This window comes from Macrobrachium rosenbergii, chromosome 5 (genome assembly GCF_040412425.1).
Source record: "Macrobrachium rosenbergii isolate ZJJX-2024 chromosome 5, ASM4041242v1, whole genome shotgun sequence".
Classification (NCBI taxonomy): Eukaryota; Metazoa; Arthropoda; class Malacostraca; order Decapoda; family Palaemonidae; genus Macrobrachium; species Macrobrachium rosenbergii.
The window spans coordinates 10130918-10155917 of NC_089745.1; the positions used below are offsets into that span (position 1 = coordinate 10130918).

General features: G+C 36.3%; 2 protein-coding genes across 9 annotated transcripts in view; one reads left to right on the plus strand and one right to left on the minus strand.

Annotated features, from left to right (window-relative positions):
• Positions 1–13538, plus strand: part of LOC136838491 (calpain-A-like) — a 39164-nt gene extending 25626 nt beyond the window's left edge. For 4 of the 7 annotated variants that reach the window (XM_067103481.1, XM_067103480.1, XM_067103482.1 and 1 more), the window contains 11 exons: positions 1449–1628; positions 2814–2883; positions 3366–3483; positions 4919–5053; positions 6802–6970; positions 7508–7627; positions 8584–8766; positions 9246–9410; positions 10233–10413; positions 11420–11583; positions 12602–13538. In XM_067103481.1, coding sequence (XP_066959582.1) covers positions 1449–1628; positions 2814–2883; positions 3366–3483; positions 4919–5053; positions 6802–6970; positions 7508–7627; positions 8584–8766; positions 9246–9410; positions 10233–10413; positions 11420–11583; positions 12602–12829 — 1713 coding nt within the window. In that variant the 3' untranslated portion in view covers positions 12830–13538. The remainder of the gene's footprint in view (positions 1–1448; positions 1629–2813; positions 2884–3365; positions 3484–4918; positions 5054–6801; positions 6971–7507; positions 7628–8583; positions 8767–9245; positions 9411–10232; positions 10414–11419; positions 11584–12601) is intronic. The other 3 variants (XM_067103487.1, XM_067103485.1, XM_067103486.1) reach the window with 1 other exon arrangement.
• A 963-nt stretch (positions 13539–14501) lies between these two features.
• RabX1 (RAS oncogene family member RabX1) overlaps positions 14502–25000 on the minus strand; it is a 20840-nt gene continuing 10341 nt past the window's right edge. For both annotated transcript variants that reach the window (XM_067103489.1, XM_067103488.1), the window contains exons 3-6: positions 19514–19646; positions 16991–17146; positions 16144–16235; positions 14502–15188 (exon numbers count right to left, since the gene is read on the minus strand). In XM_067103489.1, coding sequence (XP_066959590.1) covers positions 15102–15188; positions 16144–16235; positions 16991–17146; positions 19514–19646 — 468 coding nt within the window. In that variant the 3' untranslated portion in view covers positions 14502–15101. The remainder of the gene's footprint in view (positions 15189–16143; positions 16236–16990; positions 17147–19513; positions 19647–25000) is intronic.

Sequence of the window (25000 nt, forward strand, 5' to 3'; positions counted from 1 at the left end):
TAAATTAACCAACTCTTTTCATATAAAACTGTACATAGAAACGTATCTATTTGATGTGTTTTATGTACAGACTTTTTATACAAAAGTTTGATATTGATTTTTACTTAAAAATATTTTCGTGATGTTTTTATGCACAGTTCAATATAAAGCCCAATAAATATAACAAACAAATACAAGTTCGAGTCTATCTAACAATCATCGTCGAGATATCACGTCTAGTGTGAAAACGGAGCCGTTTCAAAGCCAAATCCCTAATACTACTACTACTAGTATACTACCACCTCATGAGCTTTCCCAACGCCACCTCTTCATTTCTTTTCTTGGTTACGTCATTCTTTGCGTTAACAATTCATTCGTCGTTCCATTTACTCATTCCCATCGTTCATTATTCCACTCGTTTATCTACTTTCCTCATTACAGTATTTCCCCCGTAGGTGGTAGTGCCGTCAGTGCACCTCATGCGGTGTACTGTAGGCATTACTTAAGGTTCTTTGCAACGTCCCTTCGGCCCCTAGCTGCAACCCCTTTCGTTCCTTTTACTGTACCTCCTTTCATATTCTCTTTCTTCCATCTTACTTTCCACCCTCTCCTAACAACTGATTTATAGTGCAACTGCGGAGTTTTCCTCCTGTCAGACCTCTCATACCTTTTATAGTCAAATTCTGTTTCAGCGCTGAATGACCTCATAGGTCTCAGTGTTTGGCCTTTGGCCTAATTTCTATATCCAATCCAGCTCAATTAAAGTATTTCGTTTCTCTCGTGATCAGTTTACTTTTCCCATTCATCCGTTTGTCTCGTTCATTTACCGCGCTCGTTACTCAGTTTAAACACTCGTGTGTATGTATATATATATATATATATATATATATATATATATATATATATATATATATATATAATCTTCTTTCTTCTTCTTCTTTTTTTTTAACGTGCTTTTATTCCCATTTTTGTATGGGGTAATGCACGATGCCTTCATTTGAAGGACTTTTGATTTGGCTTTTGGGTAGACCTGTGGTCCGATCGGCTGCCCTGCCTGACATCGCTTAGACCCCGGCACGTATGTTTCCTGTATCATACCATATATATATAGAGTATATAGTATATATATATTATATATATACATCCGGCAGAATATATTATATTTATATATATACTGTATATATATATATATATATATATATATATATATATATATTGCTAAATATTTTAAAAACCATCAGTAAGAACACATCCATCGCTACTGTCCTCGCCATTTTCAACCTGAGAGAATTTCCTTAATCCTTAGAATGACATTTCTGGCTATTTCACACATTACCCTAACCAATTTCAACCTTACTACCTTGACCTACCCAAACTACATCCAAAAAGGTTTCCAGTCTACTTACCTCACGATGTCGTGACGCAAGCTTTGGTAACCATAAATCAGTCAATCAATCTTCCCATTTCAGTACAGCACTCAGCGCATGGTGAAGCCTGGTTCGCGCCCCGCGAAGAAGGGATTCACCACCCTGAGGGACGAGTGCCTGAAGGCCAACAGACTCTTCGAGGACCCCGAGTTCCCGCCTAACGACTACTCCATCAACTTCGACGGCGTCACCAGGAGGTCCTACGTCTGGAAGAGGCCCCATGTGAGTGTCCTGTGCGATTATTTTCTTTTAGGGGGGTTGTTTGCAAAGATTTTGTTTGGTAGTTAATGATTTTTTTTTTTTTTAACAATTGTCTGTTCTGCTTTCCTAGATGTTGGAGGTTAAACCTGACTATACGTTGTCATTCAAGCGTTGGGTAATTTTTGAACTCATGGTTGCAACTTTAGTAAAATCCAATTTGATAATAATAATAATAATAATAATAATACTAATAATAATAATAATATAGTGTTCGTGACATCGGTAGACTTAGTAAAAGAAAAACCAGGCACTGATTTACATGTCATTTTAACCACCTCTTGTCGGCCCCGAGAAATGAAAAAGAAATATATAATCAAACATCTTGAACGGACCTTTTAACCTGGTGTGAGCGGCAGTATGTCAAAATAAATTCAGGGAAGCCATAAGAAAACGTACGATAATTTAGAGATAAACTATGAAGACGAACAGCAGTGATATGATGATAAGAAATAGGTCACGAGCCATGAAGTACATGTATTTGCAGTTGGCAACTGAACTGTAATTGTAGTAGTAGTAATCGTGGTGATATGCCTCTGTAACGGCTCGTCCGACTGCATTCCAAAAATTCTCCGTGAAAATAAACACAAGGGCAAGAGGTCTAAACAAGAGTACAAAGTGCTCAAGGTTCTCGAAGAGCGAAGTGAATTCAAGCAAATCTGACCAGATTTCCAACAGCTTAACCCAGTTCCTTCTTATAATTTGTAACATTCTTGTGGAGTTCTTGTTCCTGCCGTCTTCACGCAGTAGCCGCTAGCTCAAAGGGTGCTCCTTGCAAGCGCGTCCCAAATTCGTTCGGGTAAAGATATCGTAACTGTCAAAACATTTGTCTTTCACTTCAGTTGTCTTGTATTTTACTTTGTTTTCATTATAACAATCTCTAGTTTATTTACCTTAAACTGTTTCTATTTATGCAATTTTTCATTTGATTTTTCATTATTTAGCTCATTTGTTTTTATTTGTACTAAAGAAATTTAATGATGTTATTTTTAAAATATATGGTTCACTGTTTTCTTTGTCTACTAGAGAAACCGTATTTATCGATTGATTTTAATCTCAGTCTTCATCGTTTCTTTATTTAACTCCTCCACTTTAATGCACCAGATAACAAACTGTAATTTTCACCTGATATTTTTCTTCTACCATCAGGAATTAGTCAAAGATGCGCATCTCTTTGTGGAAGGTGCCAGTCGTTTCGACATTCAGCAAGGTGAACTGGGTAAGCATTTCCTTACCACTAGTGTTGTCATGCCAGTTTTATTAGTCATAAATCAATCAATCCTTACCACTAAGTTGTTGCTAAATAGAGCTGGCCTTATGCCAGCATGGGCTATTTGTCTTAAAAGCAGCCAGGAAAAAGGATAAGGGGTCTTTCTTTGTTGATTTTCAGGTTCATAATGGCACACTTCTGCACGGGACCAGCAGTTAAGCGAACATTTCACTTTTTAAGACCTCTTGGTCTCCTAAGCTTGGATCTCGGCCTTTATCGTTATCTTAGAATCTAGGAGAACCACCTTTGATCTTAAATCTTTGAAGTTTATTTTGCTCTAAGCTGACCACGCCAGTGCGGCTTCAGTGCACCGTAAAGATTCAATTATTTCAATCCAAGTAAATACTTCACTAATCCTTGATCGGTAGGTGCTCCCTGAGAAATAGTTTCTCAAGCAGTTGTGAACTTATTTTTCTTCTTCTTCTCCCTAGGTGACTGTTGGCTTTTGGCCGCTATTTCAAATCTCACCTTGAACCCTCGGCTGTTCCACGTGGTGGTTCCAAGGGACCAGAGTCTTAACAACTATTATGCAGGGATATTCCACTTCAGGTGAGCATTCTCTGAATATGACTTTGGAAGCAAAAAGTAGGTGGGCCAAGAAAATGTTGAGCCAACTCTCCCTTACGGAAGCGAGTGCTGAATGCGAATGACAGGGGAAATATGATGCTGTTGAGATGAACGGTTTGAGCAGCACATGTGGAATTGTAAGAGGGTGAAAATGTGAGAAAAGTTTAATGATGAAAAATCATTATGGCTTGTTCCAGTAGAAAGAATGTAGGATGAAAGGCTGGCTAAAGTGCACTGGTGCGTGTATTGGGCTGGTCAACCCTGCATACTGACCATCATACTAAACAGTTCAAATTTCCATATGTATGTATATATACTACATTTATACATATATATATGTATATATATGTGTGTGTATTGCACACACATATATATACATATATTATATGTATATACATATATATATATATATATATATATATATATATATGTATATATATATATATATTAGTATATATATATATATATATATATATATATATATATATATAAATAAATATATATATATATATATATATATATATATATATATATTAAGAAATCACAAAAAGTAAGCGTAATGATTTTGTTTATTAGCTAAACCACTTGGAAGGATCAAAATGAAGCAACAGAGTGCCAAGTACTTTCGTGTATTTTAACACGTCTTGGGGGACAACGTAATACAGAGCTCAAAACGAGTGAGCAAGAAAGCTCTCACAAAAGCAAAGTGAAGAAAAAAAAATTAAAATATGTACAATTAGGCCATTACCAACAGAAACAATGTTCGTCCAGATCACTTAACTACTTAGCACCCAAACAGGTCAACACTAGGAAAGGAATTGCCTAACGACCGCATTATATGCAGAAATGAATGATAAAAAGCTGTGTGTGTGTATGTGTGCGAGCGTGCGTGTGTATGCATACATACATATATACATACTGTACATACACGTTAGCTATACTAGTTACATAAACTCATAATATTTTTCCTACTTTTTTTTGTACGCTCTCCAGTAATTATAGTAGGAAAATGTACATTGCAATCAAATGTTCATTTCAACGCAAGTCAATACGCAAACAGTCGTTTTTAAAAGATTTCAGTTACCGTCCGCTTTATTTGGGACCCCTCCGTTTTCCTTAAATATTTACGTCGAATTCTTTCGCCCAGATTCTGTGCGTGCATCCCTTCGGACGATTCTTTGCCAAATTGTTTTGTTTTGCTCAGAGCTGAATAACTAAATAGATGCTGTTTCTCTTATTTTTCGATGGAGCAATTCAATATCTATTAGAAATCTATTTATAAGGACATATAAAAAATATATATTTTCGAATCATCAAACACCAAGCACTACAGTAAATGAAAAAAAATTTATCATGACGTCGACATTTTGATATGAACATATTCTGCTGTTATTAAAACGAATTGGTTCCTATACAGGTTCTGGCAATATGGCAAATGGCAAGATGTGATCATTGACGACATGCTGCCCACATACTACGACCAGCTCGTCTTTATGCACTCCAAGACCAAGAACGAGTTCTGGTGTGCCCTTCTCGAGAAAGCATATGCCAAGTAAGTACCCCATTTTTTGTATATGCCCTTTTTTTTTAACGTCGACTTGCTATAACCTATGCTTGAAGGACCCGTAAAAACTGGTCAAATATGTTTCCATTGTTACAAAGTTTAAAGACATTAACTGATAATATTAATAATTTTGGGGTAGTATTAAGCTACTTCCTAACAAAATCCATCAAGAGATTTATTTTGTTGTAGCACAATTAGCGGATTTTTTTTTTTTTGTAACAATTAGTTGGCATTTTTTTCTGTACAGAGAAAGCATACAACAATCTAGCTCCCTTTTAGTGTCTAATGATAAAGCTTTTTTGCAGATTGTTTTACAATTATTCCTATATAGTTTTTTATTATTATTTTTGTGACTTGAGTTCTTGTGGGATATTATTTTAGCATTTAGTATCCATTAAAAATTAAGTATCACATTTTTAAACCAAGTAATTCAAGAATACCGCAGTTGACCAACAAAAGCGACACGGTTTGGATCAAATGAGGAACGGTTGAGGGTATTTTAAAAATGGTGTCGTTAAAGAACGCAAATATACATCTAAAACTCTTGGTTCTCTTGGTTTTTTATTTGATTACTGGTCGACCAAAAACTATTTCCAGTGGTTTACCGGCATTTTTTGGTAATGTCAGTTACTTGTTACTGTTCAACACATCTGGCTTCTGCATATTTTTAAATTACTGTTCAATGCAGTCACTTCTTTCCTTGCCTAAAACCTAAATTTTTCCAACTGTTAACATTGTAGCTTGTCTGTTTGTCCCTCGTTGTAGGTACAAGTCCCTCGTTTTTCTTTCCATAATCATATGCCACTTACCGCAAAATGGGATAAATGTTATAAGAATCCCAACACCCTTACCTAACCTAACCTAACACGATAACTCACCACCTTACCTCCCTTACATCTTAACGTTAATGATAGCCTAACCTAACTCAGCCTAGGGTACGGTGCCCTAACCGGAAGACGTTTTACCCTCCATTCAACCCATCATCAAACAGTGGTTTACTCTAAATCCTTACCTCACTTTTGGATGGTCAAAAGTCTCATGTCCTCTGAAGACTGCTTCCATTGCCTAATTTGTATGTAAACAAACAACTCTTGACGTCCAGTATAGCCAATGTTTTCAACCTACATACGTATTATTTACCTTCTGTCTGTTCCCTCGTATTGGAATTTAGCTGCAGGGTGAATTATTAAAAGTTCTGGGAAAGATTTTGTGACTCCGCTTATCACTTTGATAAAATTCAGTCAATCTCTCAAGAAAGCGACGTAGGGTATACGATCACACACAAGGAAGCCATGATAGAACTGAAGAAACTTCGGACAGTCGAACTGTGTATACGACAGTACGAGATACGGTTATAATGCTATGCCGTAAAGTACGAAATGGGTCGCTTTTAATGTGTTAGCTCCCTGCAAATTATAGATATAATTACGTGGATCAAACTTCGAAGTGAGATGCAACTATTACGTGTCGCAAACATATTAGCTAATGCAGACTTCAATTTGACCGTAATTTTTGTATCTATTTGTATCTCCACCTCTCTCTCTCTCTCACACATAATTACAGGTCGATGCAGGTTATAACATTATATTATATATATATATATATATATATATATATATATATATATATATATACATAAAACTTGTATGCATTCAACAAGCATGCATCATAATTATGTCCGACAACCCGACATGTATATCTCTCGCCTTATGCAACCAAACTTCTTACCCCATCAGGTTATACGGCTGCTACGAAGCCCTCAGAGGAGGCAACATCAACGAGAGCATGGTTGATCTGACGGGGGGCGTGGTCGAGATGATTGACCTGAGGAATCCGCCCAATAATCTGTTCAGCGTCATGAGGAAGGCCTACAGGCGCGGAGCTCTCATGGGTTGTGCCATTGAGGTAACCTGCCTTAATTTATTTTAATATTTTCCATTTTGCCATCCAATAAAGGTTATTATTTAATGGGTTTATCAATGAACTATTAGAAAATTCATACCCGAAGGGAGTTGTGGTTATGAAGTACCATATTTTAAGGGATTTTTTTTTAGACTGAATTGAAAAAAGAATGGTAGCCTATGCTTTGTACAGTAGTTGATGAGGTTAGGTTTTTGGCTATTACCTAAAAATTACAAGGTTTTTCCCTTGATGAAATGTTCAATAAACTATTGCTATAACTAACTTATCAAATCAGACATCTACATTTCTAATGGCTGACCCACGGGAGAAATTCTTGAATGTGTCATTAATCATGAACTTACTTTGAGGATAAGAAAAATTCTAGCATTCTTTCACAGACTAAGACTTGAAAATAAACCAGCAAGATCCTAAAATTCTTTAACGGGACTACAGTAAAGAAGAATATATCTAAAACATGTAAACTCATTCTTACCAGTATACAAGATAACTTCTAAAATGTGTTCATCGGTCATTTTTCAGCCTCAGAATCCCAACATTCAAACTGAAGCCGTTCTGACCAACGGCCTTATAGTACGACACGCTTACTCCGTGACTCGCGTCACTTGTGTCGACATTGCATCCGCTGCTCCCAAAGCGAAGGTAAGGTATTCTGTCGCCTACTCTATGGCACCTTATTTTCATTGAGGTTGTTTGTGTTTTTGGTTTTGGGTTTTCACTATGAGTTAACTATTTCCAAATTGGTAAGCTGTTTGAATAGCTTTTATTTTTACTCATTTTCTTCAGCTACTTAACCTTGTGTGTAAATTTGCTGCCTTTTATTTATTTTTGTAGTGGAAGGTTTTGTTGGTTGGATATTTGTTTTTTTTTCCTACTATTGCACGACCTCGCATGCGCTCAGCTCCTTATACCTCCAATTATTATTGATTATAACTACACTTAACATTTTCCTCAATACGACACTCGCTGTACTCATCAAAATTTTTTTCTTGCGCATCTTTCCAGTTACTTACATTTTAGCTTTAATTTGATTTTCCTTGTTTAAAAACTACACGATCCAACGGTTTTTTTGGTTCCTAAACACCAAAGATGTTATGAAGGCAACTTACAGAAATATATTGCATGCTTATTTTTTTAGTATCTAAATTGGAATCAGTACATACGCAGGACGTACATTCATGTAGTGTAAGTTTGTACATTTTGTTATTAACTTGAGTGGGAGTTATTTTTACTTAATCCAGGGACTGTATCGTTTAAACTCCCTTTGTTTTCACACAATAAGGTCTAATCATTCTTTATCAAAAATGTTTTCAGCTCTTGTTTGTTTACCATTTTATTGTCACTTACTTGACTATTCCCTCTCTCCCACCTCTTGTTGATAGCCTTAGCTTTCGTTACCTTCATTAATCAGTCAGTCCTGTGGCATCTCGCTGATAAGAGCAAGAGCCCGTGCTGGGGTAAGGCCAGGTTTAACCTAACAAAAACAACGACCGGTAGCCCCCATTGTTCCTTAGGAAAACTGTTGTTCTTCCTTGCTTGAAGTTGTTTTGTGTTTTCGTTGCTTTTCCCCTGAAAGACAATAACCTCTTTGTCCGCAGGCCCCTTGCAGCAACGGCCCTGTCGACGGCGGAGATCTCCAGAACGCCTTTGGGAGCTTCTTAAAGCCCCTCATGGGTATGATTAGCCCCACGGGGGCCGAAAAGGCTCCCAGGAGTGTCCCTGCGCTGGGTCCCACCCTCGCCAACATTACAAATTTCAACATTAACTTGGCGTTCCCGGATGTAAGTACGCTTCGAAACGACTGGAAAGACTTGTAGGGGATTTTTTATTCTTTTTCTTTCGGTGTAAAAGATACTAACCTTGAAGTAAATCTAGAAATACCAGAATAACTTCTTTTAATCGTCAGCATTTTTATATTATTCGCAAAAACAAAAATAACTAGTTATCTAAATCACTTTAGAAACCATAATAAAAGATAGTATTTTATTTTTGAAGTGTTCTGTAGTATAGGTATAGTACAATTATAACCATGTGCTGTATAATAAATATAATTAAAACCAAATGAAAGTATAATAATAACATTATTGTATTTACTTACATTTCATAGTGAGAGCAAATTTTGACAATACTGTACACTGCACCAGTAAACTAAGGCATATCCCACACGAAAGTCCTAAAGGATATTGAATTGTCTCCCCACCTTCTTGAAAAGTTACAGAACTGGTAAATGAAAACTAAAATCGATCTTTGTCGCAAACAGGGCAAGGCAGAGTTGGTCCGCCTCCACAACCCCTGGGGGAACGAGGCCGAGTGGACGGGTTCCTGGAGCGACAAATCCCCGGAATGGGGAACAATCGCCCCCGAGGACAGAGAAAGGTTGGGCCTCACCTTCGATGATGATGGGGAGTTCTGGATGAGTTTCCTGGTAAGGCTGAGGTGTTTCTGTCGAGTGGTTCCTCTTAGGTAAAGTCGAGTGAAATATTACCTTCCAATTGTTAAAAGTTTCTGGCCACATAGGCGGTTAGTGCCGTCAGTGTACCTTATGCAGTGCAATGTAAGCATTACTTCAGGTTCTTTGCAGAGTCCCTTAGGCCGCTAGCTGCATCCCATTTTATTCTTTTTGCCGTACGTCCGTCCATTTCTCTTAATTCCATTTTTCTTTCCACACTCTCCTAACAATTGCTTCATAGTGTAGCTGTAAGGTTTTCCTCTCTCTACACCCTTGAAACCTTTTTACTTTCAATTTCCCTTTCAGTGCTGAATGACAGGTCCTAGCGACTGGCATTTGGCCTAAATTTCACATTCCATTCCAATTCTTAGAGTCCCATCCTCCATAAGAGAAGGATACACATAGCTGAACAGCCTCTCTGAAATCCATCATATCATTGCTCATATTATGCAAAGCTTTTACGATGGATATGCAAAGATACTAGAACTGTAGGAGTCATCTGCATTTCAGCCATAAATATATACAAATTATTGTTAGAATTTGGGTCGAAAATGGTCAACATGTCAGGGAGCCATTTGCGTTTCAGCTGAAATGCAGGAAATCTGAAAATCTATTCTACAACAATCTTATTGGGGTTTTTGGTTGTTGGATTGCCAATGTTGTTGTTATTATTATTATTATTATTATTATTATTATTATTATTATTATTATTATTATTATTATTCAAAGAGCTGATTTGCAAGAACTGCTTTGCGTTTCAGTTAAAAAATATAAATGGAAAAACCAATTCTTCTACAGGATTTCATCAGGAATTTCACCACCGTGGAAATCTGTGACGTGACTCCCGAGGTGTTTGACTTGGGAGACGAGGACGAAGAATCCAACACAGCCGAGAATATCCTGAAGAGGTGGCAGATGGTTATGTACGAAGGGGCGTGGGTGTCCCACCACTCCGCAGGTGGCTGCAGGAATTTCATTGGTAAGGAAGGCACAACAGCATTAGCCCCCTAGAGGGGTTAGTGCTGTCAGTGCACCTCAAGGGGAGCACTGTAGGCATTACTAAAGGTTCTTTGCAGTGTCCCTTCAGCCCCTAGCTGCAACTTCTTTCATTCTATTTACTGGACCTCCTTTCATATTCTCTCTCTTCCATCTTGTTATCCACTGTATCCTAGCAATGATTTCATAGTGCAACTGCGAGGTTTTCCTCCTGTTACACCTTTCAAACCTACCTACTCTCGGTTCCCTTTCTAGCGCTGAATGACTTCATAGGTCCCAGTGCTTGGCCTTTGGCCTAAACTCTGTAGTATTCCTATCGAATAGCATTAGCGACCCTGCTTAATTTATGTCATATCTCAACGTAACGGACCGCTGCTTAGCGGACTTCTGTATCTATCAGCTACCACATTGTTTATTTGTTCCTATGCAACCATTTTAAAGGTCACAGATTTTTTTAAGTCTCTTAAATTGAATTAAATCTCTTAAATTGAATGTTAAGTGTAAAATAAATGTTATTTTAGGGCAGTAATATTTGTGGAGCTGCTGTATAGTTTAAAATAACTAGAAAATATTCAAGGGCAGGTCGTATTATAGCAAATTTATGAAAATTTTTGGGGCTAGTGACCTCACCTGATGATAACAATCTTCTCCTGCTGTTGTTTATGGAAATGAATTTCTTTGTTATTACGGAGTACTCAAAATGTACTAAGAGGTGCCGACTTAATTTATTAATAAATACTGTATTATAATGTGGACCATATGAAATAATTGTTGTATGTGCCTTCTTTCACGCAAAAATCTGTAATTTTGACCGATTTTGTTTAAAGAAAATTAACTTCATTGTAATATCTATCACTCAAATATATCCTAGTATCTAACTAAATTAATTTATAAATGAATATCACATTCAGGTCTGTAAAAACAAAAAAAAACTGCAACATAAAAGCCCTGAGTGATCGTTCTAATTCTCACCTATTTTGTTTCTCCAGATACTTTTATAACAAACCCCCAATACACGGTTGTGCTGGAGGATCCTGACGAAGATGACGACGATGACCTTTGCACCATCGTCATCTCCATCATGCAGAAGAACGTCCGTCAGCTCAAGCGATACGGAGCAGATTACAATCCTATTGGTTTCACTGTGTACAAGGCAAGTGGATTAGTTTTACCCCTTGCTTCACTGTTCAGTTTGCAAGGTTCTCTCGTAGGCACGGGCAAGCAACTTCATCTCAATAGCCAGTGCTAAGGCACTTGCAGTAGGCCTTAGTATTCTAGTCTGAGTGACTGAGAGTCAAAAGGAGGCCCAAGAAGCTGACAGAATGTGTGTGTGTGTGTGTGTGTGTGTGTGTGTGTGTGTTTCAAGCCCTTTGTAATCTTAGTACAGTACATGGTAACTTAATAGGAATTCAGTGAGGTTACGAAAGGTTACAGGGGTTGCAGAGGTTACAAAAACAGAGAGATAGAGAGAAGTGTGTGCAAGATTTTGTGCTTGACTGGCCTCTGTATATATATAGCTCAAAAACTCAAGGTATTCATCCAGATAACCAAAAGGGTATCTTGGAATCTTAACCAAAACCCCACCCACCAGTCTCTGTTGAGTTCAAACCAGAAACTACAGTATGACCTGACAACACAAAAAAAAAAAGGCACAGGTACAGTACATAACCAACTTTCAGATTGCAAGTGCTTGAAATACGCTTCATCTGAAAGGTAGACACTGGGCAGTACAAAATGATTGTTCTTTACAACAAAACAAAATTATTCAGACTATTTAGATACTTAATTTTGACAAGTATTACAACAATTTGGCAGTTATGTAGTTGGTTTTATAATACGGACCTATAGTAGGTATTTTGACGTAAGTACTACAAAAGTCATGGAACCTGATGTAGGTATACAAAAACGTACTTCAAATAACTAATAGGTCTCATATACTAGGTACTGATATACATTTTTCACATAACCTAAGGACCTCCTATTAGGACAAAACATTAGCTGATTTATGTATCTAGCACCCGCAATGCCTCAACACATAAAAAGCAAAAATTAAATCAACACAGATTATTATACCAACAGTTACTGAAAATGTTAATATTATAAACAATACACCACATAATTATGGGATGTACGATGCATATGCATCTAACCAGTAATGTTTCTTTTTACAGAAACCGGATGATAAACAAATCGGTGAGCGCCTCGACAAGGAATTCTTCATGTACAACATGAGTGTAGCCAAAGTCAAGTTCTTCTTGAACACCCGAGAAGTCACAGAACGCTTCCGCTTCCCCCCTGGAGCCTATGTCATCGTCCCATCAACCTTTGAGCCTGAGATGACAGGAGAGTTCCTTCTGAGAATCTTCTATGAGGCCAAGAGGTTGAAAATTACCAAATAAGATGTTTAAGATATTAATTTTATTTCCTCTTGGAAAAGAATGCCAAGCAGTTATGCTATTCTTCAGATAGATCTATCTTGCCTCACTTATCCCTTACTGAAGGATTAATGAGTGTTTAGTAAAACAAGGATCTGCAAAACCCTGGGTCATATCCCGGATGCCAGTACTGAGAGATGAACATATCATTAGGAATGAAATAACACAAACCTCCCCACTGTTCTGGTGGAATTAAACCTTGTTACCAAATAGTTTTCCTGAAAAATACCTGCCTTTGCTAGGTCTTGAGACATTATCTAGCCAGAGTGATTTAATTCAACTCTGTCCACTGTGATTTTATGTTATAAGATACTGAGAAGTCCCCACAAGTCTTTCACTTTCATTCAGAAGGATTTAAGCCTGCTGATGTGTTAAGACTTGTATTTGGAAAATGTATTTTAAAGTGTTTCTCACCACAACATACAAAGTACAGCATTTTACCGTGAAGATGAGATGAAAAATGTAGCACAAATCATTTCATTTGTGCCTTCCTCAAGTACATTGTATGTCTTCCCTTATCAATTAACTTTATGCTCAAAGAAACCACTCCCTCAGGTTTTCTAGTTACTCGTTCAACATGTTTTGCTTACCCTTGTGAATGGGGTGCAAGTATGCGTGATATTTATGTATTGTTGTGAAATATTTATATGTTTTTAAAATAAATTAATTTTTCGTACATGGATTTCATTCTTGGCACTCCATAGCTCAAGATCAGTCTTGATACCAAATTGCAGATACAGTAGGTATGCAAAATGTGTTTTTGGGTATAAATACAAAATACCAGATGACATGGATTTCAAATGACATGCGTTACAAAAGTGAAACTTTAAATTTCAAAGATAAAGAGTATACTGTTATAGTATTAATGTATTAGAAAACAGTGAACAAGTGATAATTTGTAAACTATACAGTATGTAGATTAAGTTACATATCTTAATTCAAAATGGTAGACGTAACTGATCCTCAGTGTGCTTCTTAAACCAGAAAAGTATGACGTGACTGACCATCTAAATATGTGCATAAATTTTGTGTATAAAAAGTTCTATACATGTATGTTTATAAAAAAAAAAAAAAGTGGGATGGGATAGGAAACATTTATCTCTCTGAACTTAAGTGAGGTGATAACCATTGTGACTTTATCATTTTTGCCTAAATATCTACAGACAATTACATCTGAAATAGTTAAAATAGGTCACGCTTCAAGAAATCCAACTGGAAAGCATTATCCATTAATGCAATACTGTAAATTCAATAACTGGGCACTGCTTCAACATTAGTAGTGTTGGATTGCCTAACTAAAATGACAAGAATCCTGTAATTAAGTTTCAAAGACCTCACAAAACCATTTTCCAAATTCGATCATTTCATATCTTTCCTTATAAACCATACAAGAAAGTTATTTAAAATACTATACATAGGGAATAAGAATACAAACCCAGTGGAAGAAGCCCATCAAATAATAAAAATCTGTTATTCATACCTTACAAATAAAAGAGGCTTTAGTTTTATCTGCAAGTAGCCTGACGACAGAAAACAATAAAAAAGTTGTTAAATTACTTAAACATCACTTGCACACTTTATTACCACCAAGTTCAGTGAACCTAATATTCAAGGACAATAAAGATATGACACTTAATATGATTAAAATATTTAATATCAAATGCTTTTGAGGTTTTGGCTTTCACATGTGATCATTTCACTTGGCTGAAGAGCATTCTGAAAGCCAGTGACTTCCATGAACAAAAAAAGCATTTCAACAAAAGACTAGATATGCAATGGTCCACACAAACACCAGTAAATCATTTACTGTATGTGAAAATCATTACCTGTCATGTTAAGAAAAATCTAACAGAATGAAGCAGCAAACATGTACATGAAATTTAAAAGCAATACACAGTATATTGGTCAGTTGACCCGATATTCAGCACCTTTGCTCATTCAGCTCTTTATCTACATCACAATGGCATATACAAAGTAAGACGAAATAGTTATTATTAATTAAATCATCCTATCAACTGCTAAAGGAGGTCACCACCGTGACATTAATCACTTTCATGTATATTAGACTATGGAAATAAATCTGATTTACATCTGTTAAGGCACTTTATATAAATCTTTGGTCTGCGGTGCACAGCAGCTGCAATACAGAACGCAGCAGTGACGTACAGCATACTGCGACACGAAACGGCAGCATCCTGAGACGCACGGAAGCAACCGAAGCGACAAGTTGCTGCTTTCAAGAGCAGCAGAACGACGAGGACCTTGCTTGAGGGGTCTGAGACTCGTTTAAACTCACTTTACTTGTGTCCCACTGACCTTTGCCCTGCAATGGAAATCGGGTCAGTTACAAGAATCTTGTATATCTGGACAATGGCTGCAAAGATTATGATGACTGATTGATTTCCCTGGACTGGCATTGCATGAGCACTTGGCATAACAACATTGACTGAGTGATTACTTCTCCAGGTCATTAACTAGTGGGGTTACCAAACGTGGCTTCTCAGCTTATTCAGAAGATTATAGTACTATAAGAGATTTGGCACTGTCTGAGAAGATATTAATTATGAGACCCATGGAATCAAATTCAGTTGCAACACAAAAACCTTCTAAGTGAAACATCTAAAGTATATATATATATATATATATATATATATATATATATATATATATATATATGTGTGTGTGTGTGTGTGTGTGTGTGTGTGTGTGTATGTGTACGTGTACTTGAATACTATGCCTCGACAAACACAGTAAAGATTACAAAGATTTGTTGAAAAAATCACATTGGTTTAAGAAAATGTAAATATATATTTAAATATATATATATATATATATATATATATATATATATATATATATATATATATATATATACATACATACTGTATACTGTACTGTATACAACGAGAACTTCCGAGAACACTCTCAATTCTCCTTATCAATCAGACTGATAAGGAAAATTGAGCAAATTCTCAAAAGCTCTCATTGCATATATATTTTTTATACATATATGTGCATTTTTCCATACCATTTTGGTGAATTATGTGATTATAAGAAACTTAAAAACTACGATGACTGAATGATTTTCATGGACTGGCATTGCAACAACTATGGTTATCAGTACTTGGCAAAAGAACATTTACTGAGTAATTTATCCTCCAATTAAACATGTAAGGAAATATGGCATTTCAAACACATCTTTTACTTGTGTCTAACATCTATCAACAATCAGACGAATGACATTAGAATTCAGCCACTCTCCTGCCCGTCAAACTTACATTAGCGGAGTATAATCTAAGGGTTGAATTCTCATCACTTTCAGCCAACTTGACCATATCCTCAGCCAGGATGCTAAATACATCCTCGACACCTGAAATGATCAAAAAGAAAAAGTCATGTCAAGGAAAGTAAAGAACATAATGAACATTATTGCATTTTCTTCACAGCGTAAACTTCTGTCGTGAATAACTTTCTGTGCTCAAGAATTCATATCCTGTGTTGATTTATACATAACAATTTCCGCCTTTCTTCATGACTAATGAGCAACCTCTCTTGCTATATAATCGTCAATGTCTTATCTCCTTTCCTATTTCTTATCTCTCTCTTCCTTTCTTGTGAACAAAAGTCCTTTCTCTAGCCTAGGTCTGAAAAAAATGATGGGGAGGGGGCTTGCCATCATTATTACAGTATTATATTTTGAGAAGATAAACCCCAATTCATCTGGAACAAGCCTACATGGGCCAGTGACTAGACACTCAAGCTTCCAAAGAATATGGTGTTCATTTGAAAGAAGTTACAGAAGATAAAAGGAAATCCAAAACAAGAGGTCAGTTATTAGGAAAAAAAGATAAATTAATAAATCAATAAATAAATATATAAAAATTTATATACAAATTATCAAAATACAAGGTGAATTGCTCTAGGGCAGTAATGCATTGCAGCTTCGTCAGAACTTTTAGAGTCTCCAGTTGCACAACATCCACAAGGATCTTGTGCATAAAGGAAGGGAATAGACCTTTCTACATTCAGCGTGGGTGACAGAATAGCAAATATATAAACCAAAGCTCGTGGAACCGGGCGAACAATAGTCAACGCAGAGGGCGTTTACCCATCTCTCTCTCTAACCTGTGTTGTCCAGAGCAGAGGTCTCTATGTAGGTAGCCCCTATGGAGCTCGCATACTGCTGCGCGGCTGTTTTGTCCACCTTCCGGTGTTCTTGCAGGTCTTTCTTGTTTCCCACCAGCATCAGCAGGAGGCCGTCACCCACGCGGCAGCTTAGTTCTGTTGGGGAATTAAAATCTATGATATAGAATGCTGTGTGAAGGTAGGGGAATTTACGTCAATGGAAAATGCAAGATGGTGTACTAGCATAGATACAAATATGTAGAAAACTTATAAATAAATGTACTGATATGAAAAAATATTCAAATATAGTAGGTAAACGTTCATAATTTATATGTACATACATGTGTGTGTGTGTGTGTGTGTGTGTGTGTACTGTACTTACAAAAATGAAACCAAATAAAAGACCACAAAAAACAGGTAAAACACAATGTAAACCGCTAACAGTGATAATGCACTCGACAACATTTGAAATATGCAGCTTATTCCTGCTTGGAAATGTAACGAAATACAATGATCAAAGAAAATAAGTGAACAGGCATAAAATTGCAGGATATAACGTATTTCGGGAAAAGTATCAGATATGTATATTAACATAATCGACTGCTTAGTTCCATCAGTAAATAAATAAAAACTTATATAGGGTGCTAGAGTAATGTAGTTACGAGTATACATACACAGACCAAAAATACAAAATGTTTCATTCATTAAAATTCAACTTTACACTTAAACAAACTGGCAAAAATGCGTATTTAAAATTTTAAAGTTTACTAACCTAAATGCTCAGGTATATTACTTATTTCAATATGATGAAAAAACTACGAAAACAAATACTACAACTGTCTACAGAATTATCATGACTATGCACTCTGTACGGCCTAATGTATACCAGCAACACAGCATCAGGCTATAGGCCTATGCAGTTATCATCAAATACAAAAATATACAGAAACAAAGAAAAAATAAGACTATAACTCGTGAACTGAAGCCCCATTATTATTATTATTATTGTTACTGAATACAGATTTTAGGCCAAAGGCCAAGCACTGGGATCTATGGGGTCATTCAGCGCTGAAACGGAAACTGACAGTAAAAGGTTTGAAAACAGGAGGAAAACCTCGCAACTGCACTTTGTTAGGAGAGGCTGGACAGTAAGATGGAAGAAAGAGAATATGAAAGGAGGTGCAGTAAAAGGAACGAAAGGGGTTGCAGCTAGGGGCCGAAGGCACGCTGCAAAGAACCTTGAAGTAGCTTACCTACACTGCACCGCATGAGGTCACTGACGTCACTCCCCCCTTACGGGGATTATTATTATTATTATTATTATTATTATTATTATTATTATTATTATAAGCTTTAGATGGAATTCAATCCCTTAAAAAAGGGGTACAGAAGATCTTATCTGGGTGATACCCACCGTCATCTTAGGCCTATTGAGTTACGTTTTCCCCACATAAACCCAAGGTCACATCTAAGTACAAAAAACCTTAAAATATATATAACCGTACGAACACACACACAAACACTCTCACAGGTGTACCTTTATCAAGTTTTCGCTCTGTAACGCAAAATCTCTTATCTGGTCAAAAGAGCGAACTGGCGCTACAGATAAGAGATAACAAACGAATGTACTTCCTGATAACTTCAGATTAAAAGATAAGGTCCGCCATTCGTTCTGGGACAAAGATAAATGATATAGATGAGTCTATGCTGACAGAATTAATATCTGTGATTAGAAAATACTTAAATGACTACATTTATGTGTAATCAACATCCCACACTATTTAGTAATCTGAGCTATTCTAGACTAAAGTCACTAGGCAGTCATTTAATACCAAATGGGTGCGCCCAAATTCTTTTAACCTACACCTCATGTTCTTTAACTCGATCCTTTTATTATCGGACGTAACAGCCAACCTTTTTCAGTCATTTCTGCTCTTTGAATCATCAACCTATGATCGATCACGTTAAGCAACATTGGTCTAGTCAATACTCCAGGTTGCGGACCACCACCGCAATAATTGAAAAAGACGTTAGTACTAAGCACCAGAGACCACGTGACTGAAAATCCCCGTTGGGAGGTTAGTAGTACAGTCAGTGCACCTCACGTGGTGCAATGTAGGTATTATTTAAGGTTGTTTGCGGTGTCCCTCCGCCCCTAGCTGCAACCCCTTTCGTTCCTTTTACTGCACCTCCGTTCGTATTCTCTTTCTTCCATCTTACTTTCTACCGTCTCCTAACAATTGTTTCACTGTGCAACCGTGGGGTTTTCCTCTTGTTGTACCTTTAAAACAATTTTGCTCTCAATTTCCATTTCAATGAGTCTCACACGTCCCAGAGCTTGTCCTTTGGCCCATATATATATATTCCAATCTACTCCGTGACCGACAAATATAATCACGTGACTGGAGAACCAAAGGTTCACAAAGACAGTAGTATCTCTGTTGACGCAACACTATTTTTTATATACACCTTTTTACTTATCTCTCCTTATCTCTCTCCGTATCTGTCGCGACTCGTACGTACCTTCAACCCATCCCTTGATGTCTTCGAAGGTGGTTTCGTTCGAGAGGTCGAAGACGAGCAGAGCCGCGTTGGCGCCACGGTAGTACATCGGCGCCATGGACCGGAACCTCTCCTGACCGGCAGTGTCCCATACCTGGATGAAACCAAAACTACGTCAATGCTAAAAGAATAGAATAGCAGTCTAGGCTAAGCGCTGGGGTCTAATAGGTCATTCAGCGCTGAAACGGAAACTCACAGCAAAAAAGGTTTGAAAGGTGGAACAGGAGGAAAATTTCGCAGCTGCACTATGAATCAATTGTTAAGAGAGGGTGGACAGTAAGATGGAAGAAAGAGATTATGAACAGAGGTACGGTAATTGGAATAAAAGGAGTTGCAGCAGGGGGCCGAAGGGACGCAGCAAAGAACATTAAAGTCTAAGGGATGTCAAAATTTAAGTGACTTCAAATGAAAGTTTCTGTTGTTTTGAAAGCAAGTGATTAAATTGACTTACTTTAAAAAAAAAAAGCCCTCTGTTGGTTGGACAGAGTCCAGAAGTCCACATCTGGCTATTTACTCCTTTAAAATGCTAAACACTTCCTAAAAGGCCACAACTTAAATGACAAGTATTAAAAGTCTCTGTTGGTTTGAAAGGACATCAATATTCAAGTGACTCATAACAAAGTCTCTGTTGGGCAGGAAGAGTCCAGAAGTCCATATCAGGCCTCTTATCTCCTTTTAATAAAGGAGAGGCAAATACACACAAATAAATAAACACAAATAAATGAATAGATATATTATAAATAAACAGACAGACAGATAGATAAATAGATAATTGAAAAATAAATAAATTGATAAATAAATGACTTTAGCACATGATTAAAATACTTAGAGCTTTATAAAATAATACCTTTTCATTAGGTTGAATGTAGCAGTTTTGAAAAGGATTTATAGATGCTCATGGCAGAAAAATATTATGGTGCTTTAAATACAAATCTATGGTTTATAAGTAATATATTACATTCTCTCTAACTTCAGTTTTATTGGACAACTTAATTCCATTCATTTATTCTTCTATGTCATGGTTTCTGAATAATAAGGAATATTCTATAATACAAGTTAAACATAAACATAAAATTATTATATCTCTGTATGTACATATGTCACACTTTTATTGAATAATTACTTTTTTTAATGCTCACACCTTCAAGTATCCTAAATACAAACACAACAAGTAAAAAATGCGCCGAAGTTTCTTCGGCTCAATCGAGTTTTCTATACACCCGCTACGGCGTTTAATCAAGGCCATCGAAAATTGATATATCTTTCGCTGGTCTCGGTATAATGCTGTATGAGTCGCGGCTTGAGAAAATTTAAACACGGCCCGGTGGGTGGCCTATTCTATATCGTTGCCAGAACCACGATTATGGCTAACCTTAACCTCAAATCAAATCCATTACTGAGACTAGAGAGGCTGCAGGTATCCTTTGATGATTGGAGGGTGGATGATCAACATACCAATTTGGCAGCCCTCTAGCCTCAGTAGTTTTTAAGATCTGAGGGCGGACAGAAAAAGTGCGGACAGAATAAAGTGCCGACGCGACGGACAGACAAAGCCGGCAAAATAATTCTCTTTTACAGAAAACTAAAAAAATGTATTGAATAGTCGTTTGTTTCCAACAATAAGCCACTTTCCCCCGGACAAGGGATGGTTCCAAACCAACGACATGACAAAGATAACTGTCCCCTTCATACTTTTAACTGATTCTTGAACGAAAATCACGTACACAGAGGCTCATTAGCATCACGTCCAACTGCGCCATTCACCTACTGTGTCATTTAAACAGAGCATATGAACAAATCTCTCAAGAAATGCACGAAGGAAAGAGCAGTAACTTTTCAATTTAATTATTGGATAATATACTACAGTTACTTCTTGGTTACCTGGCACCAAAACTGTCCAAATTTGGTTGTGATGTGATAAAAGACTATCTTTTCCTTTGGGAGTTATTGAATCATCGTACTTTAGAGTTATGGAGATAATGTTATATTTTATCAGAGGTTTGAGTCGTCAAATACAGTTCAAAGTTCGAAAGTTCAAAACTCTTGTAGACGTAAAATAGATGCACAAACACACATTTTTTATATATATATTGTATAATGTGTATATATATAATATAAATATACATTGTATGTGTACATATATATATGTAAAGTATGTATATATACATATATATACATGCATATATACATTACATATATATTTATATATAATATATATATATATATATATATATATATATATATATATATATATATATATATATATATATATATATATATATAATGTGTGTGTGTGTGTGTGTGTGTACTTTAACAAGATCCTCCTTTATAACCAGTGTAACATCAAAGCAAAAACGCGGCATCTCCACCACAATCTTCAGTTATTCTGACCAGCAAATCATGTAAGCGTTGCGTTACATAACTCGCTTTAAAAACAAAATAAAAATCAGCTGCTGGTCTGGCCTCACGTCCCTCCTGCAGTAACTTAATAGCGGAGATATGAAGGATTCTGGTTTGATGTCGTAGGATTTGGGGGGGGAAAGGATAATATCTCTTTACAGTAGGACACTGTGGTGGATGTTATGCTTTGGAGGATGATGAGGAATATTTAGGATTGGGGGGAAAGGATAATATCTCTCTACAGTAGGACACTGTGGTGGATGTTAGGCTTTGGAGGGTCAGGAGGAATATTTAGGATTGGGGAAAGGATATCTCTCCAAGTAGGATACTGTGGTAGATGTTATGCTTTGGAGGATGAGGAGGAATATTCAGGATTGGGGAAAAGATATCTCTCCAAGTAGGATACTGTGGTGGATGTTTTGCTTTGGGAGGATGAGGAGGAATATCTCAGGATTGTGGGAAATGAAATCTCTCTTAGTAGGATACTGTGGTGGATGTTATGCTTTGGAGGATGAGGAGGAATATTAAGGATTGGGGAAAGGATATCTCTCAAGTAGGATACTGAGGTGGATGTTATGCTTTGGAGGATGAGGAGGAATATTAAGGATTGGGGAAAGGATATCTCTCTAAGTAGGATACTGTGGTGGATTTCATGCTTTGGAGGATGAGGAGGAAAGTTCAGAAAATGTGGATTTTTGTGATTTCACTTTTTTTTCTTTCAAGGGAAACTTATTCGTGATGGTTGCTCATAAAAGCAAGAGACCGTGCTGGCATAAGGCTAGCTTACGTTGACAATTATGGCCTGTTTACTTGTGCTGTTATATATATATATATATATATATATATATATATATATATATATATATATATATATATATATATATATATATATATATATATATATATATACTATATATATATATATTTATATATATATATATATTATATATAAATGTATATATATATATATATATATATATATATATATATATATATATATATATTAATAAGACTTTAAACTTACTTACCAAAGTAATTTTCATCTACATAATAGCATCTTTTCAGAATGGGGACCAAAATGACAAAAAAAAATAAAAACTAACAAATTCGCTCAAACAGGAACTTCTAATAATACCATCGTTTCAGAATGGGAACCAGAATGACAAAGAAACAAACAAAGATAACAAATTCGCTCAAACAAGAACTTCTAACAAACTAAGAAACACACAAACCAGTCCTGCTGTGCATAGAGAACTTCTCTTCATGGATGCTGATTGCGTAACCCCTCAGTCGAACTGCTCTGAGCAGAAAGTGGAATATTACAGATCTGACGAATATCACAGGGCCGGAAAGTGAAGAATGTTTATTTATCTGTTTTTTGTTTCTTTATGTGTGTTCATTATCCATATAGGCCTATCTCTCTATTAGTAAATTTACTGTATTTATCTATGTATCAATCAATCTATGTATCAATTCATTTATCTATCCATCTATCTATCTATCAATTTATCTTTATCTATCTATCTATCTATCTATTTATCTAGCTATTTGTCAGTTTATCTATTTATCTATCTATCTATCTATCTATCAATTTATTTATCTATCTACCTATCTGTCTATCTATCTATCTATCTATTTATCTCTCTATCAATTTATTTATTTATTTATCTATCAATTTATTCATTTATCTGTCTACCTATCTATCTATCAATTTATTTATTTATTTATCTATCAGTTTATTTATTTATCTGTCTATCTATCTATCAACTTATTTATATATCTATCTATCTATCTACATATTTTTCTATTTATTTACCCATTCATTCATTTATTATTCTGTGTTATCCTGTACCTCTCCTTTTCACATGCGAACGCTAATCTGTAAAAAACTTTCCTTTTAACTTCGGGCTTAATTTACGCATATTTTGACTTTCACAAACAACTAAATAATCCAAAAATAATTAAGCATCTTCCTTAAATAACTCACTTCCCTAAAGGTACAAGAAAAGAAGCTTCGGGTTCCCCAAAAGACTTGAAAAGAAGAGAGAAGTCACTTCAATTAAGTCGAATTGAATATAGAATTTAGGCCACAGGCCAAGCACTATATAGGACCTATGAGGTCATTCAGCGCTGACACGGAAACTGACAGTGAGAAGGTTCGAAAGGTGTAACAGGAGGAAAACCTCGCAGTTGCGCTATGAATCAATTGTTAGGAGAGGGTAGAGAATAAGATGGAAGAGAATATGAAAGGAGGTACAGTAAAAGGAACAAAATGGGTTGCAGCTAGGGGCCGAAGGCACGCTGCAAAGAACCTTAAGTGATGTACTGACGGCACTAACGCCCCTACAGGAACTTCAATTAAGAGCCAAGACTCGCAAAGAGGACTTACCAGTCTTCCCACCGGATCTACAAAGAAGAAGAAGAAAACGGCTCGGAATTCGCTCAATAGACAAACAACGAATTCAGCTACTACATTTTAATGGGGTTCGTTAAACGACGGCGCGGAGTGAGTTGTGGGTTACTTGTAGTTATTTCATTGCTTGCGTCAACTCGTAAGTTTTTAAGGTTTCGTAATTTATGCTTGAATTAAGAAATTTATAATTGTAAATGCTTGAGAGACATACTGGTAATAATTTCGATGATTTTCTTCGATGAAGCAAATGTGTAAGATATTTTTGTTTTACATTCTCTCTCTCTCTCTCTCTCTCTCTCTCTCTCTCAAGACTCGAAATGCATTTATTTTTAGTTCCTTTCTCTCACTCTCTCTCTGAAGACTCCAGATACATATACATTTAGGTTCTCTCTCTCCCTCCCTCTCTCTCTCTCTCTCTCTCTCTCTCTCATTTACCTCTCTCTCTCTCTCTCTCTCTCTCTCTCTCTCAAGACTCTAAATGAATTTAATTTCTCTTCTCTCTCAAGACTTTAAATGCATTTACCTTAGCTCTTTCTCTCTCTCTCTCTCTCAAGACTTCATATGCATTTACCTCTCTCTCTCTCTCTCTCTCTCTCTCTCTCTCTCTCTCTCTCTCTCAAGACTCTAAATGAATT